This window comes from Salminus brasiliensis, chromosome 14, assembly GCF_030463535.1.
Source record: "Salminus brasiliensis chromosome 14, fSalBra1.hap2, whole genome shotgun sequence".
Classification (NCBI taxonomy): Eukaryota; Metazoa; Chordata; class Actinopteri; order Characiformes; family Bryconidae; genus Salminus; species Salminus brasiliensis.
In genome coordinates, this window is record NC_132891.1 from 36,301,396 (window position 1) to 36,315,249 (window position 13,854).

At 43.4% G+C, this 13,854-nt stretch overlaps 1 protein-coding gene across 1 annotated transcript; it reads left to right on the forward strand.

The window, feature by feature from the left end:
- The first annotated feature begins 316 nt into the window (after window positions 1-316).
- Window positions 317-12,397, forward strand: rigi (RNA sensor RIG-I). The gene is made up of 19 exons (XM_072696211.1): window positions 317-449; window positions 1,564-1,695; window positions 1,796-1,977; window positions 2,114-2,255; window positions 2,523-2,675; window positions 2,750-2,860; window positions 3,694-3,850; window positions 3,987-4,239; window positions 4,525-4,687; window positions 5,113-5,214; window positions 5,416-5,573; window positions 7,252-7,387; window positions 7,913-8,058; window positions 8,229-8,328; window positions 8,696-8,866; window positions 9,423-9,571; window positions 9,910-10,056; window positions 10,606-10,767; window positions 11,309-12,397. The coding sequence occupies exons 1-19, from the start codon at window positions 344-346 to the stop codon at window positions 11,459-11,461; spliced, it is 2,823 nt and encodes a 940-aa protein (XP_072552312.1). The 5' UTR covers window positions 317-343; the 3' UTR covers window positions 11,462-12,397.
- The last annotated feature ends 1,457 nt before the right edge of the window (window positions 12,398-13,854 follow it).

Below are 13,854 nucleotides of genomic sequence, written 5' to 3' on the forward strand. Positions count from 1 at the left end.
ATGTCCTCTGTTTAAACAGATACACACAGATCTAGCTCTGAAACCCCTGATGAACATCAGGGTGCTTTAAACACTCTTTCGTTTCATTCATTTCCCTCAGTTTTACTTTCGTTTCTGAGCGCCTGGCTTCTTCTGCGCCCGTTTTCAGACAAGCCCCGCCCTCCAGCCTGACCCTGATTGGGTAATCCTGTTTCGCTTCGTATTTAGTACGACTACTCATTAGCCAATGGCTTGTTATGGTGGCGCAGGAGGCGGGGCTTGCCTCAACACGGGTGTGGAGGATAAACTGTCCCCGGCGGTTCCCAACAGCGCCAGAGAGTGCAGCTCGCTCGCGCGGGGGAAGATGTACGAGCTGGAGAAGGAGAACCTGCGGCGCTTCAGTGAATACATCGTCCAGGTTTTACGACCGTCTTACGTCCGCGTGTTCATGAGCGCGTACCTGGATGGAGGTAAGTGTGGCCTTCAGGACAGCAGAGCCCATCACTCCCCGCTGGCGTGTTATCCACACCTGTAGGGACCTCTGTTGTCTCCTATTGCTGGAGATCAGTGTTTGTAGATGGTTAATGGATCCTGTAGAGTGATCACACACACACACACACACACACACACACACATGGCATTAAGCTGGTCTTGTGCTAGGCTAGATCTTTAGACAGGAGGGCGAGGCCAATAACGTCAATGTCAGGCAGTTCCTTAGAAAAGCAAGTAGCCTGAACAGGTTCCAGAGGAGTTCCGGGGGTCGTGTTACTCCAGAAAGCCACTAGGGGGCGATGGAAGGAACGACCGGTGAAACAGGGGTTCTTAAACCTGCTCACACAAAATACACTATACACCAGCAGTGGCCCAGGCTGAAGCTCTCTGCATGTAATTTGATCATTTCCAGCTTGAGTCTTAGTTCATTATCAATAAATAGTCAATATTCAACATATTGATTCTGTGAGGACGAAACCGTGTTCCTCTAAAATGGTCAGGCATGCATATGTTTATGGGGCAGTGGTGGGTCAGCGGTTAGAGCTCTGGGCTATGTTCGATACCTGGGCTTAGCAAGCTGCCAGGCCCTTCACCCCCTCTGCTCCCCGGGCGCTGGAGTAGTTGGCTGCCCACCACTCTGGGTGTGTGTGTGTGCCTCACTGCCCCTTGTTCACTAGTGTGTGTGTGTGTGTGTGTGTGTTCACTACCACAGATACATAGTACAGTGACAGATACCTTTAACGTTATGTGTTGATTGGTTGTAAGAGTGAAGGTGGGTCGATGCTCCTCTACTGTAGAGCTGCAGTCAGTACAGAGCGCTCAGGCCCGTGAGAAGATGCTTCAGGCGGCAGTAAAGGAGTTTAATAAGCTATTTGAGCTCCGAGCTCCAGAGATGAGGAAATAAACTTCAGAAGGAACCATGAGAACGTAGCTCTGATTGGTCTTCCCGATGGTAAATCCTACCTTGGCTTCAACCGAGATTCCCTTTGGAATACCCCCCTTGAGGAACTGATACACATCATGTGGTGACCAGGGGTGCAGATTTATTAAGACAACAGCGTGAAGGACTGTAAACCCTCTCTCTCCGTTCAGAGTCTGTAGAGCGAATCCTGTCCGAGGAGAAGTTGTCGGTGACGTCGGCAGCTCAGATGCTGCTGGAGAAGATATGGAAGCTGGAGGAGATGGGCTGGTTCCAGGCCTTTTTGGACACACTGCATGCCTCAGGTAGGTCCACTGTCTCCAGTGGTGGAGGTCCACAGCGCTACACAGTTTAATAGAAGAGTTTTGCATTGCTGTGTGTGTGTGTGTGTGTGTGTGTGTGTAGAGTACACTGGTCTGTATGCAGCTATCAGAGAGTGGGATTTCACAGAGCTGGAAGCTTTGCAGTCTTATAGGATGTTGCTGGACCGTGTCGAGCCGTCCATCACCAAAAACATGAAGCCCCGAGAGCTGCTCGCCCACCTGAGCGACTGCCTCACACAGAGGGAGTGTCAGGAGATCAGAGCGGTGAGAAACACACACACACACACACACACACACACACACACACACACTCACCCTGTTAGTGCAACCTTTGTGTTTCCGTATATATATGTATATTATTTTATGTGTGTATATGTGTGTGTGTGTGTGTGTGTTTCAGGTGGAGGAGCAGTCTGGCTGTGTGGCGGCGAGTGAGAGACTGGTGGAGAGTCTGAGACGCTCTGATAAACAGTGGTTTAAACTGCTGAAGCTCGCCCTCTACAACTGCAGCCAGAAACTGGCTCTACAGCTGCTGGAGCCAGGTATACACACACACACACACACACATATATACACACACATATAAATATGTATAAATGAGTTGTAATTCCTATACCATTAGTACAATATTAAGCAACCTAACAGTAATTAGGTTTTAGAAGTGTGCAGAAATGTGTATGACTGTGTAAGGCCTTTTATATATATGTGTGTGTGTGTGTGTGTGTGTGTGTGTGTATCATGAAATGCATAAAAGTGATGCAATTTATTACGCAACCCCTCCATATACACGCTTCTTGTGTTTCTTCCAGAAGAGAGTGAGAAGTGTGTGTCCGAGTGTGAGGAGAACACAGGCACCATGGCGACGTTGTGTTTTGAGTATATGGAGGATGGAGAGAGTGATGAAGGCCTGCTGAAGAGCGCCAACGAGCTCAGTCTCACTGGCCAGCGCAGTGAAGGAGCAGGTACACACACACATACACACACATTTGCATTCACACTCGTGTTTGCATTTATTAACACATGACCGGATGTTCAGGGGTCGCAGCTGGAGCGGGGAGGTCGGCGGAAAAGAAGCTGAGAGAGTATCAGAAGGAGCTGGCCGAGGCCGCCTTCAGTGGACAAAACACCATCATCTGTGCTCCCACCGGTAATGTGTGTGTGTGTGTGTGTGTGTGTAAAAAAAGGAATATACTGAATTATGTTAGAATGTATTAAATGAAATAACCAGTTATGCACGGTGATGTAACTAAGAAGCTGATGTGGATTTTCTATGCGTTTTCGAACATGTTTGGTCTCACAGGCGAGTGTTGAGGCCGGGCACACACTTTTATGATTTGGCTCATATTTAAAAGCTCATTCTGATCTAAGGGAACTTCAGTTTGTTAAATCCCTTCATTCAGAAGGCCCTGCAACGACATTACTTAAAAAACAGAGTGCTGCGTTGACCGCACTCTTTGTCCACTTCTATACTATAAGTCACTAGCAAACTAATGAACAGCAGCCATGTAGCATGAAGTTTCCCTAGAACGGACAGCTTTCACTCCTTGTGGTTTGGAATTGTCCTTAAAATGTCTGAATTCCCTGTGTAGTCCACTTCACAGGAACTACTGGGGTATTTGGAAAGCACCTGCAGTTCTTTTGCTCTGTAAGGATCTAAAGTCATAAAATCAGAGCAAACATGCAGTTTGTGCGGAGCTCTGAAACTCCCTGTATGTCTGGATGCTTTTAGTTTCACTTTTAATTTCCTCTCTAATTGTCACTTTTGAAAGAGGCCTGAGGTTACTGTTTTATTTGTGACCACACTGACATTGTTTATCAAATTATTATGTTTATTTGTTGGTGTATTTTACCAGTTTATCAGATCTGTGGCTCTGATTCTCTGTGACTTTCGGCCCAGTCTGTAGGCTGTCAGTATTATTGTAGCGCCTCTTATGGTAAATCTGCCGTTTACATGTTAATGAGATCATCGTCTCTTATCAGGTTGTGGGAAGACTATTGTTGCCCTGGCGATCTGTGAACAACACCTCAAAAAGTTTCCTGGGAAGGCAAAAGTTGTATTCATGGCAACCAAGGTGGAGGTCTACGCACAGCAGTACAAACTCTTCTTAGAGCACTTCAGCAAAGACCCCGACATCAGGCATGAAAACCCACCTCCAAGACATGTTCCACATACATACACTAATACACAGCATATGCTACCACATGCTGTGTTTCTGTGTGTGTGTGTGTGTGTGTAGTTAAATGTTGTGTGTATGTGTGTGCTTGTGTTGCAGGGTGACGGGTGTGTGTGGCGATACAGATGTGGAAGTGTGTATGCGGTCTGTGGTGGATCGTCATGAGGTGGTGGTGCTGACCCCTCAGATCCTGGTGAACGTTCTGCAGAATGGAGATCTGCCATCTCTGGAGGTCTTCACTCTGCTGCTGCTGGACGAGTGTCACAACACCACGGGAAAACACCCCTACAACAACATCATGAACCGCTACCTCGACACCAAACTCACCAGCAGCACACACACACTGCCACAGGTCAGCCACCTCACACACACATACACATGGATTAAGTGCATGGTCTATGCTGGTCTGGTTAACCAGTATACCAGTGCTAGGAACACAGCCTATGCTGGTTTATATGGGGCTGCTGCTGGTATGGTGTTAGTTGACCACTACACCAGCCTTCACAGCATTTATTGTAAACCAAAAAGAGCCCTTTCTGAGTGTGTGTGTGTGTGTGTGTGTGTGACTGTATAGTGTATTTAATATAATCCTCTATTGTAGTTATGTCTCTCTCTCTCACTCTCTCTCTCTCTGTAGGTGGTGGGTCTAACAGCGTCAGTAGGTATCGGTAGTTTTAAGAACCAGAAGGAGGCGGAGGTAAACATCTGCCAGCTGTGTGCCAACCTGGATGCCAGGGTCATTGCCACGGTTACCAGGAACATAGATGAGCTCAGGTCATATGTACACATACCTGAGAAAGGTGACCACTTCCTCACACACAGTAGTACTTTGTCGCTGTGTAGTCTTAACTGGTAGAGAAAGTGTTCCAACTGATGCTCGCTCTACCATTTAAGAATTGGCTTTGGCCTGTTCACCAGCCTGTGAACTGTCCTGCAGTTTTTGGAAGCAAATAACTGAAGTTACACGTTTAATAAAGTTTCATAGGTCCTAAAATTGAACCCTGTGGGACTCCACATAATATGCTAACTGGTTACCAAAAGCTCCATAGTAGTTTCTGCATTAGGATGAATAATAAAGCAGGAATAATAAAACTAGGGTTCAAAGGATAAGCTTAAGTAAGCTAAAAGTTTACAGCCCACATTAAAGTTATATATTTATCTGTTTTTGTATTTATATATTTATATATTTGTGTGTGTGCGTGTGTGTGTGCGTGTGTGCATGTAGAATTCTTTGAGGTACCAACCCCCACTTCAGACCCTTTCATCAGGATCATCAGAAACATCATGAGTAACATTGAACAGCTGGCCAAGACAATGTACGACATAGGTACGCAACACACACACACATACTGTATATTCACTTTCTGGCTTGCTGCCCAATTCCTCTATTCAGGCTCCGCCCACAAACATGTTATCTACTGTCTAGACAGGTGAAGCTATTGAGCATTAATAACTCTGCACTTTAATCTTCATATGTAAAAAGAACATTTATATTATGAATGGGTCTCTCTCTCTCTCTATGTTTCAGATACTCTCTCGCCCATACTGAATCGTGATTACGGCAGTCAGAAGTACGAGCAGTGGATTGTGGACGTGCAGAAGCGCTGTAAGCTGCTGCAGCTGAGTAACCCTGAGCAGGAGAGGAGAGTCTGCAGGGCCTTATTTAACTACACTGAGCACCTGCGTGTAAGAGACAGTGTGTGTGTGTGTGTGTTGTTGTGTGTGTTTTTGCTCAGGTTGTCTGTAATGGATCACCTGTGCTAAAAATAGTACAAGCGCAGTATAAAAATAGCATAATAGAGCAATATTGTCAATAGTTAGGAATAGTGTTAAAGTCTGTGTTCGGCCTTGAGCACAGGCAGAGTTGAAGTTTTGCACCGAGGACCCTTTCATCAGAAAAGCCTTTACACCTGATCGTCTCATTAAGTATCAGGGCTGTATGTGGACAGGGCTAATCCACATTGAGAAGTGAAGGTGTAAACGAACCCAGGTCACATTTTTACACAGGTACAAAATACAAATCTAATTACTGAGACCATTTAGTCCAGATGTTTTAAATGCCTCGTCTCTCCAAACGTATGTTGTACAATGTACATTCAACAAGCAAAAACCCATCTGTTCCCCTCTGTTCTGCACATGGGGAAGACTCTGCCCTCTGGACTGCTGCCTCTTAAAGACCAGCATTGCATTAAAATGTACTCTAGTACTTTATATTACAACAGAAGTAAAGAAATTCATTTACATTTACATCTAAGGTATTTAGCAGATGTTCTTCTCCAGAGCGACTTTCTGAGAGAGCTTCACTGTTGTTGACCAACAACCTAAAATAGCTCACTTAATGCCGCAGAAGCCAACTGATAAGACACACATTATCAGCAGTATACTACTATAATATGAAGTAAAATAATCACACCCTTCTGGGAAATTCAGTTAATTCATTGAGACAATTTCTTTTGCCAGCTGTGTTTATTTTACATAATAAAGTAAAAAACTAAATGTACCCTAAATTATAATCATAATAATAATGATAATAATAATCTGTGTGAAAGTAATTGCTTGTAGCCCCTGATTGTAAAAGCAGACGCTTTTTAAGCCTTTACCTCATAATAACCAGGCAGATCCTCAGTCTGCTTTATCACTGTTAGCAAACCAGCAGGGGGCTTTCAGCCCTGAGCAGCTGCTGGGGGGACGCAGTCACCCTGTTCATGATCAGCAGTGATTCCCCTGGTGGGACACTTGTGGAAGCAGGCCACGTCCGTTTCATAGTCTGTCAGTTCAGCTGCGGGAGGCCAGAGCGCGTTCAAGCTCCACAGAGAGAGAGAGCAGGAGAGAGGGAGAGAGAGAGAGAGAGGAGAGAGAGACAGACAACAAAAGAGAGAGAGAGAGACAGAGAGAGAGAGGAGAGAGAGACAGAGAGAGAGAGAGAGAGAGAGAGAGAGACAGACAGACCAGACAGACAAAGAGAGAGAGAGAGAGGAGAGAGACAGACAGACAGACACAGCAAAGAGAGAATAGAGAGAGAGAGAGAGAGAGAGAGACAGACAGACAGACACAAAGAGAGAATAGAGAGAGAGAGAGACAAAGAGAGCCCTAACAGGCTTTGATTATGTGGTTTCTGACACTGTGAGACTGTTTTCGCTGAGGAGAGAGTGTGATGATTGGTATTATGCTAACTGGTTGTACATAAGCTTCCACTCAGTTGTTAGAGACATTATCATTGTAGCTAAACCGCAGAACCTGAAATGATTGACATTAGGGGTACTGGGGTAAAGGTTTTGGCTGTGATGTCGCTTTAATGCTTGTTGTGTGTGTGTGTGTGTGTGTGTGTGTGTGTGTGTGTGTGTGTGTGTGTGTGTGTTGTTAGAAATATAACGATGCTCTAATCATTAACGAGGATGCTCGGACCAAAGATGCTCTGGACTACCTGCAGGCCTTCATCGAGCAGGTCCGCAAGCTGGGGTACGATGACACCGAGAGGAAGCTCACTGCATTCTTTGATGGTATTTATTTATTTATTTATGTATTTATTTATTAAATTACTGTATATTAAAAACTTTGCTGTACAGATTCCACTGATTTTAGGTTATTAGTATTTGTTTAAATATGGCATGAGATTAGTAATGTGTTCAGTTATTAATATTCTGTATGAGAGCTGTGTTGTAAACTGTATATTGTAGCATTGAGTGTAAACATCGCTGCCCTGCAGGTCATTAAAGGCCTTGACCTTGACTTAAACAGGCAGACTCACATCTATAGCCTCTGTGTGACACTGTTCAGAGCCCTTACGTCTGCATGGTGTTACACAGGTAGTAGACAGGTAGGAGAGTTTGGAGTTTGGAGACTCTTATTGGTGTTGGGTGGACTATTTGCTAAGCTTGGAAGTCGAACCCTAGTCTGCCATGTTTCTGATCTACCTGCAGCTTCTTTATCTTCGTCCTAATTTAGTGGGTCACAGCTCTGAGCAGCTGATTCCTTTAGTGTTTCAATGCTGGTTAATGTGCTTTGGGATTATTGTCCTGATGCAGTTCAGAGGGAGCAGTTGCTGGATTTGGCCACCAGGGGGCAGGAGAACCCTAAACTACAGGAGCTGAAGTTCATCCTGGAGGAGGAATATCGCAATAATGATCAAACCCGTACCGTGCTGTTCGTCCGGACACGAGCTCTTGCTGACGTCAGTTTTCAACACTATAGATTATAGATTATAGATATTTATACATTTTTAATATTGATCTTATATTTCTTAAAATTACATTTACCTGTTTATTATGACATTTTTTAATTTAAACTGTATCATAAAGTATAGTGTGTGTGTGTGTGTGTGTGTGTGTGTGTCTGAGACAGGCTCTGAAAAAGTGGATAGATGAGACAGATTCTCTGAACTTCTTAAATCCTGGAGTTCTGATTGGAAGAGGAAAAAGATCATCCCAGCTGGTGGGCTCAGGTACACACACACGCACACACACACAGATAGATAGATAGATCAGACACCCCTGCTGAAGAATGTAGTGTCTCATGCGCCAGGAACAAACACAAACAGCACATTTCACACCTCTCAGCTTCTTCAGCTCTTTATTACCTTTAGTACTTTTTACTTTTTTAATTGATCCTCTATCCTATTTATTGTTTAGTGTAATTTCCCTTTAGTTTAATACTGTAAATAATCTGTTCTGTGTTTCTGTTACTTGTCATACGTGTTGCTCTCACCAAGACAAATTCCTTGTATGTGTAACATGGACTTGGAATGTTACTGATTCTGATATGAATTCAGTGACCAGTGGAGTGTTCTGATCCAATGGGTTTTAATGTAGGGATGACCCTGACCAGTCAGAAGGGCGTTCTGGACTCCTTTAAAAGTTCTGACCACATTAAGATCCTCATCGCCACCTCCGTCGCTGACGAGGGCATCGATATCCCACAGTGCAACCTGGTGCTCATGTACGAATATGTGGGCAACGTCGTAAAGATGGTGCAGGTTCGAGGTACTGTCACACACTCACACTCACACTAACACACACACACGTATACACATATATATATCGTATGTCCAAATGTTTGTGGACACCCCTTCTAATGAATGCATTCAGCTACTGTAGGTTGCACCCATTGTTGACACAGATGTGGAAAAGCACACACACACATGCACCATCCTGACCTCACTAACACTATCACTAAATACAATCAAATCCTCACAGCACTGCTCCTCATAAATCTAGTAGAAAGTCTTCTTCTCTGGACAGTAGAGACAGTTACAACAAAAGCAGGAGAAACTTTTTTTATAGCCTTGATTTCAGAAGAAACAATGAATGAGTAGGTGTCCCAATACTACTTTATATATATAATAAAATGGATTAGATAAGTTAGTAGCTGTATATGTAATGATTAGAAAAGAAATGTTTAAGTTTGTAATGAAGGTCAGCCACTCTGTGCTGAAGTTCAGCCACTAGGTGGCAGAGTGTCACTGCAGCACCTCTCTCTAATTAATCTATTACTAATTCTCTGTGCTTGTGCCCTGTGTGTGTGTGTGTGTGTGTTTAGGTCGTGGCAGAGCAGAGGGCAGTAGATGTTTTCTGATCTCCAGCAGGAAGGAGCGTATTGAAAAGGAGAAGCAGAACATGGAGAGAGAGAAAATCGTAGAGAAAGCCATCGTCAGCCTGCAGACATCACCTAAGGAACTCCAGGCCAAGGTGAAGCCCCAGCTGTCTGCAGGTTAACCTACCTGTGAACACACTTGCCTATAGGATCACCTACCTGTCTATACCTGACTGTCTCACTTTATGTATTTATTTTCAAATGTATTAATGGAGACAGACATTTCCGACCTTTTTATATAAATGTAAATAAAGGACAGTGCATTGTTTTAGTTTTATTGGTATTAGAAACAAAATTAAACAAGCCTATAGATTCATGCGATCCATTTGTGTCCAAATATTTGACTGTGGTTTATGTAACACTGTTATGTCTGTAAAACCTGTATATCTGAAATAGATTGTGTGTGTGTGTGTGTGTGTGTGTGTGTGAGTAGGTGAATTTTTTCCAGAAAGAGGACAAGGCCAGGAGAGATTTTGTGAACCTGAGTCCAGAGAAGCCTCGGACAGTGGGCAGTTATAAGCTGCTGTGTGCGAAGTGTGAGGCCTTTGCATGTTTCAGTGGTGATCTGAGAGTGCTGAAGGTACACATTCCCAAACCACTACACACTACGGACCCCTTTCAGAAACCCAGATTAATCGTAGGTTTAGACTAATGCTAGTTAAAATGTGGTTTAGTTTAAGACTAGACTTAATCCCTGTCAATGAAACTACCCCTCCTGAATCCCTTCAACACTAAATACACTAAACCATAATCTCTTCTAAACCTCATAAGCACTAAACCCTAATCCGTTCTGAACCTAATAAGCACTAAACCCTAACTCCCCCCAAACCTCCTAAACCCTAAACCCTAATTCCTTCTAAACCTCATAAGCACTAAACCCTAACTCCCCCAAACCCCCTAACACTAAACCCTAATCCCTTCTAAACCTCATAAGCACTAAACCCTAACTCATTTTGAACCTTCTAAACACTAAACTCTAATCCCTCCTACATCTACTAAACCCCTTAATCCCTCTACTTGTTAAGGTGTAAATGATAAAACCTAAAAATTCTCTCTCTGTCTGTCTGTCTCTCTGTCTCTCTCTCTCTCTCTCTCTCTCTCTCTCTCTCTCTCTCTCTCTCTGTCTCAGGAGAGCCACCACATTATCCTGGAGCGCTCTATATTTAAGCGCTGTTTCACTCAGCCTCACCACAACCCCAAGAGCTTTGGAGGAATCACTAAAACACAGAAGATGCTCTGTGTAGACTGTAGACTGGACTGGGGCATCATCGCCTCATATCTCCACATAAAGGTGTGTGGACCTTACCCGCAGAACTCAACACATTTGAGCAGTCTGACCTTCTCTGATATTATGATTGTGATTATAACTCCTCTTGTTCAAACGTGGCTTTTGAAGCACCACATTTAACCCCTTCACCACCTTCAGCAGACTACTCTGGGCAACACTCATGGAAGACCTCATGATTAACTAAACATAATGACTACACCCAGTAAGGTTGTTAATTGGGATTAGCTACACACAATAATACACCATTAATTATTTAGACTGACAGACGTTTATTTTAAATCATTGCTCCCGACAGACTTGGTAGCAGACCTAAGGGAAAAATTAAGACACTTTCTTCAATCTGCCACAAGATGGCGCAAAACACATTTCTACATTATGCCTGCAAAAGTGTTTTTTCAGAGGCAGCAGTGTGTGAATCTGCTGGTTCTAGTCAGTTCTATGTTTTCTATGGCTACATAAGAGCTTTAGGAAGCCGTCCTGTAGCCACTCTGCACTGTTAATGTACTGATTCTGGTTTATTACTACTGTTTTTATGTGTTTACAGGACCTGCCGATTGTGAAAATCGAGAGTTTTGTGGTTCAGGACGTCGTCACGCAGAAAAAACAGTACTTCAGGAAATGGCGCGAGGTGAACTTCGCCATGCGAGAGTTTGAGCTGACGGAGATCACGCCAGAGACGTGGGGGTCGAGAGAATAGAGAAAGGAAGTACAAAAAAAAGCTATACTCCTTCACGAACACGTCTGCAGCCACACTTTATATATACATGAAGCTGCAGGAACAGCAGTGCCTTCTTCATTTTCATCTTCATCTTTTTATCTGCTTACCTGTCTGTTTATACAGCAGTGTTGACATTTAAAGCGTTCCCAAGGAAGGGAAGTGTTTTTAAGGATGAGAAGACATGATGGCCTACAGAGTGCTTTTTTATTTGATTTAATCACCATGCAGTTTCATTGCATATTTTGGGGGGCTTTTATTACAAAAACATTCCCACATCTGTCACTTTCTGGTCTGTTTTAAATTAGAACGAAGCCATGAGTTTGATCTGTGTGAGCACTGGATCCATCATTATATAAAGTCATTACATCAAACTCCTTTAAGGCCTGTCTTTATATATAGAGTGTATTTGTCTACTTACCTGGAATTGATTTCTAGACTGAAGGTCAATCCTGTACTGCACTAATGCACTTAATTATCGGAGTTACTGACTGCATGTGCCGCAGCCACTCTTAAAAATAAAGGTGCCACCAAAGGTTCTTTGGCACGAGGCTTTAGAATAAACATGTTTGGTTATTTAATAAACCTTTCCATGGTTGTTTCTTTAAATAATTGTGAGTGAAGCTTAAAAAACCTCCAGATTGTGTAAAGCCTCTATACCAGTTCCCTCAACAGTTACTATCAGACCTAGGCCTACAATATGGTAATGCTAATTTCTGAGAGCCCCCCTATGGGATTCTAATTGTATGTTAGCACTAAGCTAACAGTCGTGGAACAGTTTTTGGCTAAACCATTTAGGAACCTTTATTTATAAAAGTGCATCACAAACAGTTCAATCCTGGTTTTCTTACTTGACTGTAACATAATTAAACTATAATGCATTAAATCTAATCTCATTAAATTGATCTGCTCATTAAAGTGTTTGTTTCGCTGTCTGTTTCTTTGTTCTTGGCCAGAATGGATCTTTAGGGGAGTGGGAAGAATAATGGCTGAGCAGGATGCTGAATTGATCATTTTTAGGCTAGTGCTGGGTGTTAAATCCTCATCACTATGTATCCAAAAGTTCATGGACACCTTTTCTAACAGTGTTCCGTCTGAATTCAAGGGTGTTAACTCGTTGCACCCCACAGACTTGGTACCAGGCCTAAGGGAAAAATTAAGAAACTTGCTTTAATCTGCCACAAGATGGCGCAAAATGCATGTCTACGTGTGTCAAATCTGCTGGTTCTAATCAGTTCTGTGTTTTCTATGGATACATAAGAGCTTACTTTTGTTCTTTTAAATTACAGCAGCAGCTAACTATTTTTTATGCCTGATGTTATGTATAATTCTGTCATACTGTAATAATAATAATAATATTAATAATAATAATAATAATGTTTTCTGTTTAAATGGTCAGCCACTGCCCCTTTTTTCTAATCTGCAACCGATGCAGCATCACTAGGCAGCCTATATGCTCAGAGGAAAGCGTTGAATTCCCTAGTGAAGCATCAAGACCTGGGATTTGAACTTGCGATCTTCAGTCCATATAAATGGCACCCTTTCTTATCCTCTTTGTCTCGTGGTAGCTTTACATTTACAATCCTAGAAAATTCTGGGAATCATGGAATAGACAGATGAAAGTATTGAGAGAAATGCCATTCCAAAGTCTGGGGCCACACTTTCTGCCCTCTGTAGATTCCACTCTGATCTTAGGGCCCACTGGTAGACCAGTCTTTTTACAGAGATTGTGCAGCGCTACTGTAAACAGTGAAAGAAACGGCGGGTGGGGGGTGGGGGGGTGCTGAAAAATCTGAAGTAGCCTGTTTTTGTCTCAATTGCTTGAACTGTGGTTATTTTTTTACCGGGTGGGTCGACTGCGCCACCTGACCTCCGGCTTTATCCGGTGGGCCGATTAAATAAAGATGCTTTTGGGAATAAAGCATATCTCTCTTTCTCTAACCCCAGCTTTCTCTCTCTCTCTCTCTCTTTCTCTCTCTCTGATGTAAATCATCCACAGAGTGAAGGCATCTGCTGCCCCTCCCACATTCTAGAACACAGGGTGCTCATGTCATTGTAATTCATGTTGCCTAGCAACGCGGCAGTCGTCATAGAAGCCCAACAATAAAAGGATGACATGTACAGTGATCTGCTCTAAAGCTGAAATATTCCACCATCTTCCGCCATCTTTTTTTTCCCCCCTGCTCCAGCACACACACACTCACACACACACTCATACACACATACACACTCGCCCAGCGTTCATTATTCCTCCTCACTGAAAGCTCTGTGCCTCAGACCTGTTATTAGTGCCTTTTACCACTCCGGTTACCACTCCTCAAAAGCAGGCTGACGGCTGGCAGCCGAGCTGAGGGAGAAAATGTTGTGATATTACG

Bases quoted from the DNA above. Each gene is read 5' to 3' on its own strand.
- rigi (XM_072696211.1), top strand. From the start codon at position 344: ATGTACGAGCTGGAGAAGGAGAACCTGCGGCGCTTCAGTGAATACATC. The intron at 3,851-3,986 runs GCATGAAAACCC...CTTGTGTTGCAG, and splicing joins AGCAAAGACCCCGACATCAG to GGTGACGGGTGTGTGTGGCG. The intron at 8,867-9,422 runs GTACTGTCACAC...GTGTGTGTTTAG, and splicing joins AAAGATGGTGCAGGTTCGAG to GTCGTGGCAGAGCAGAGGGC.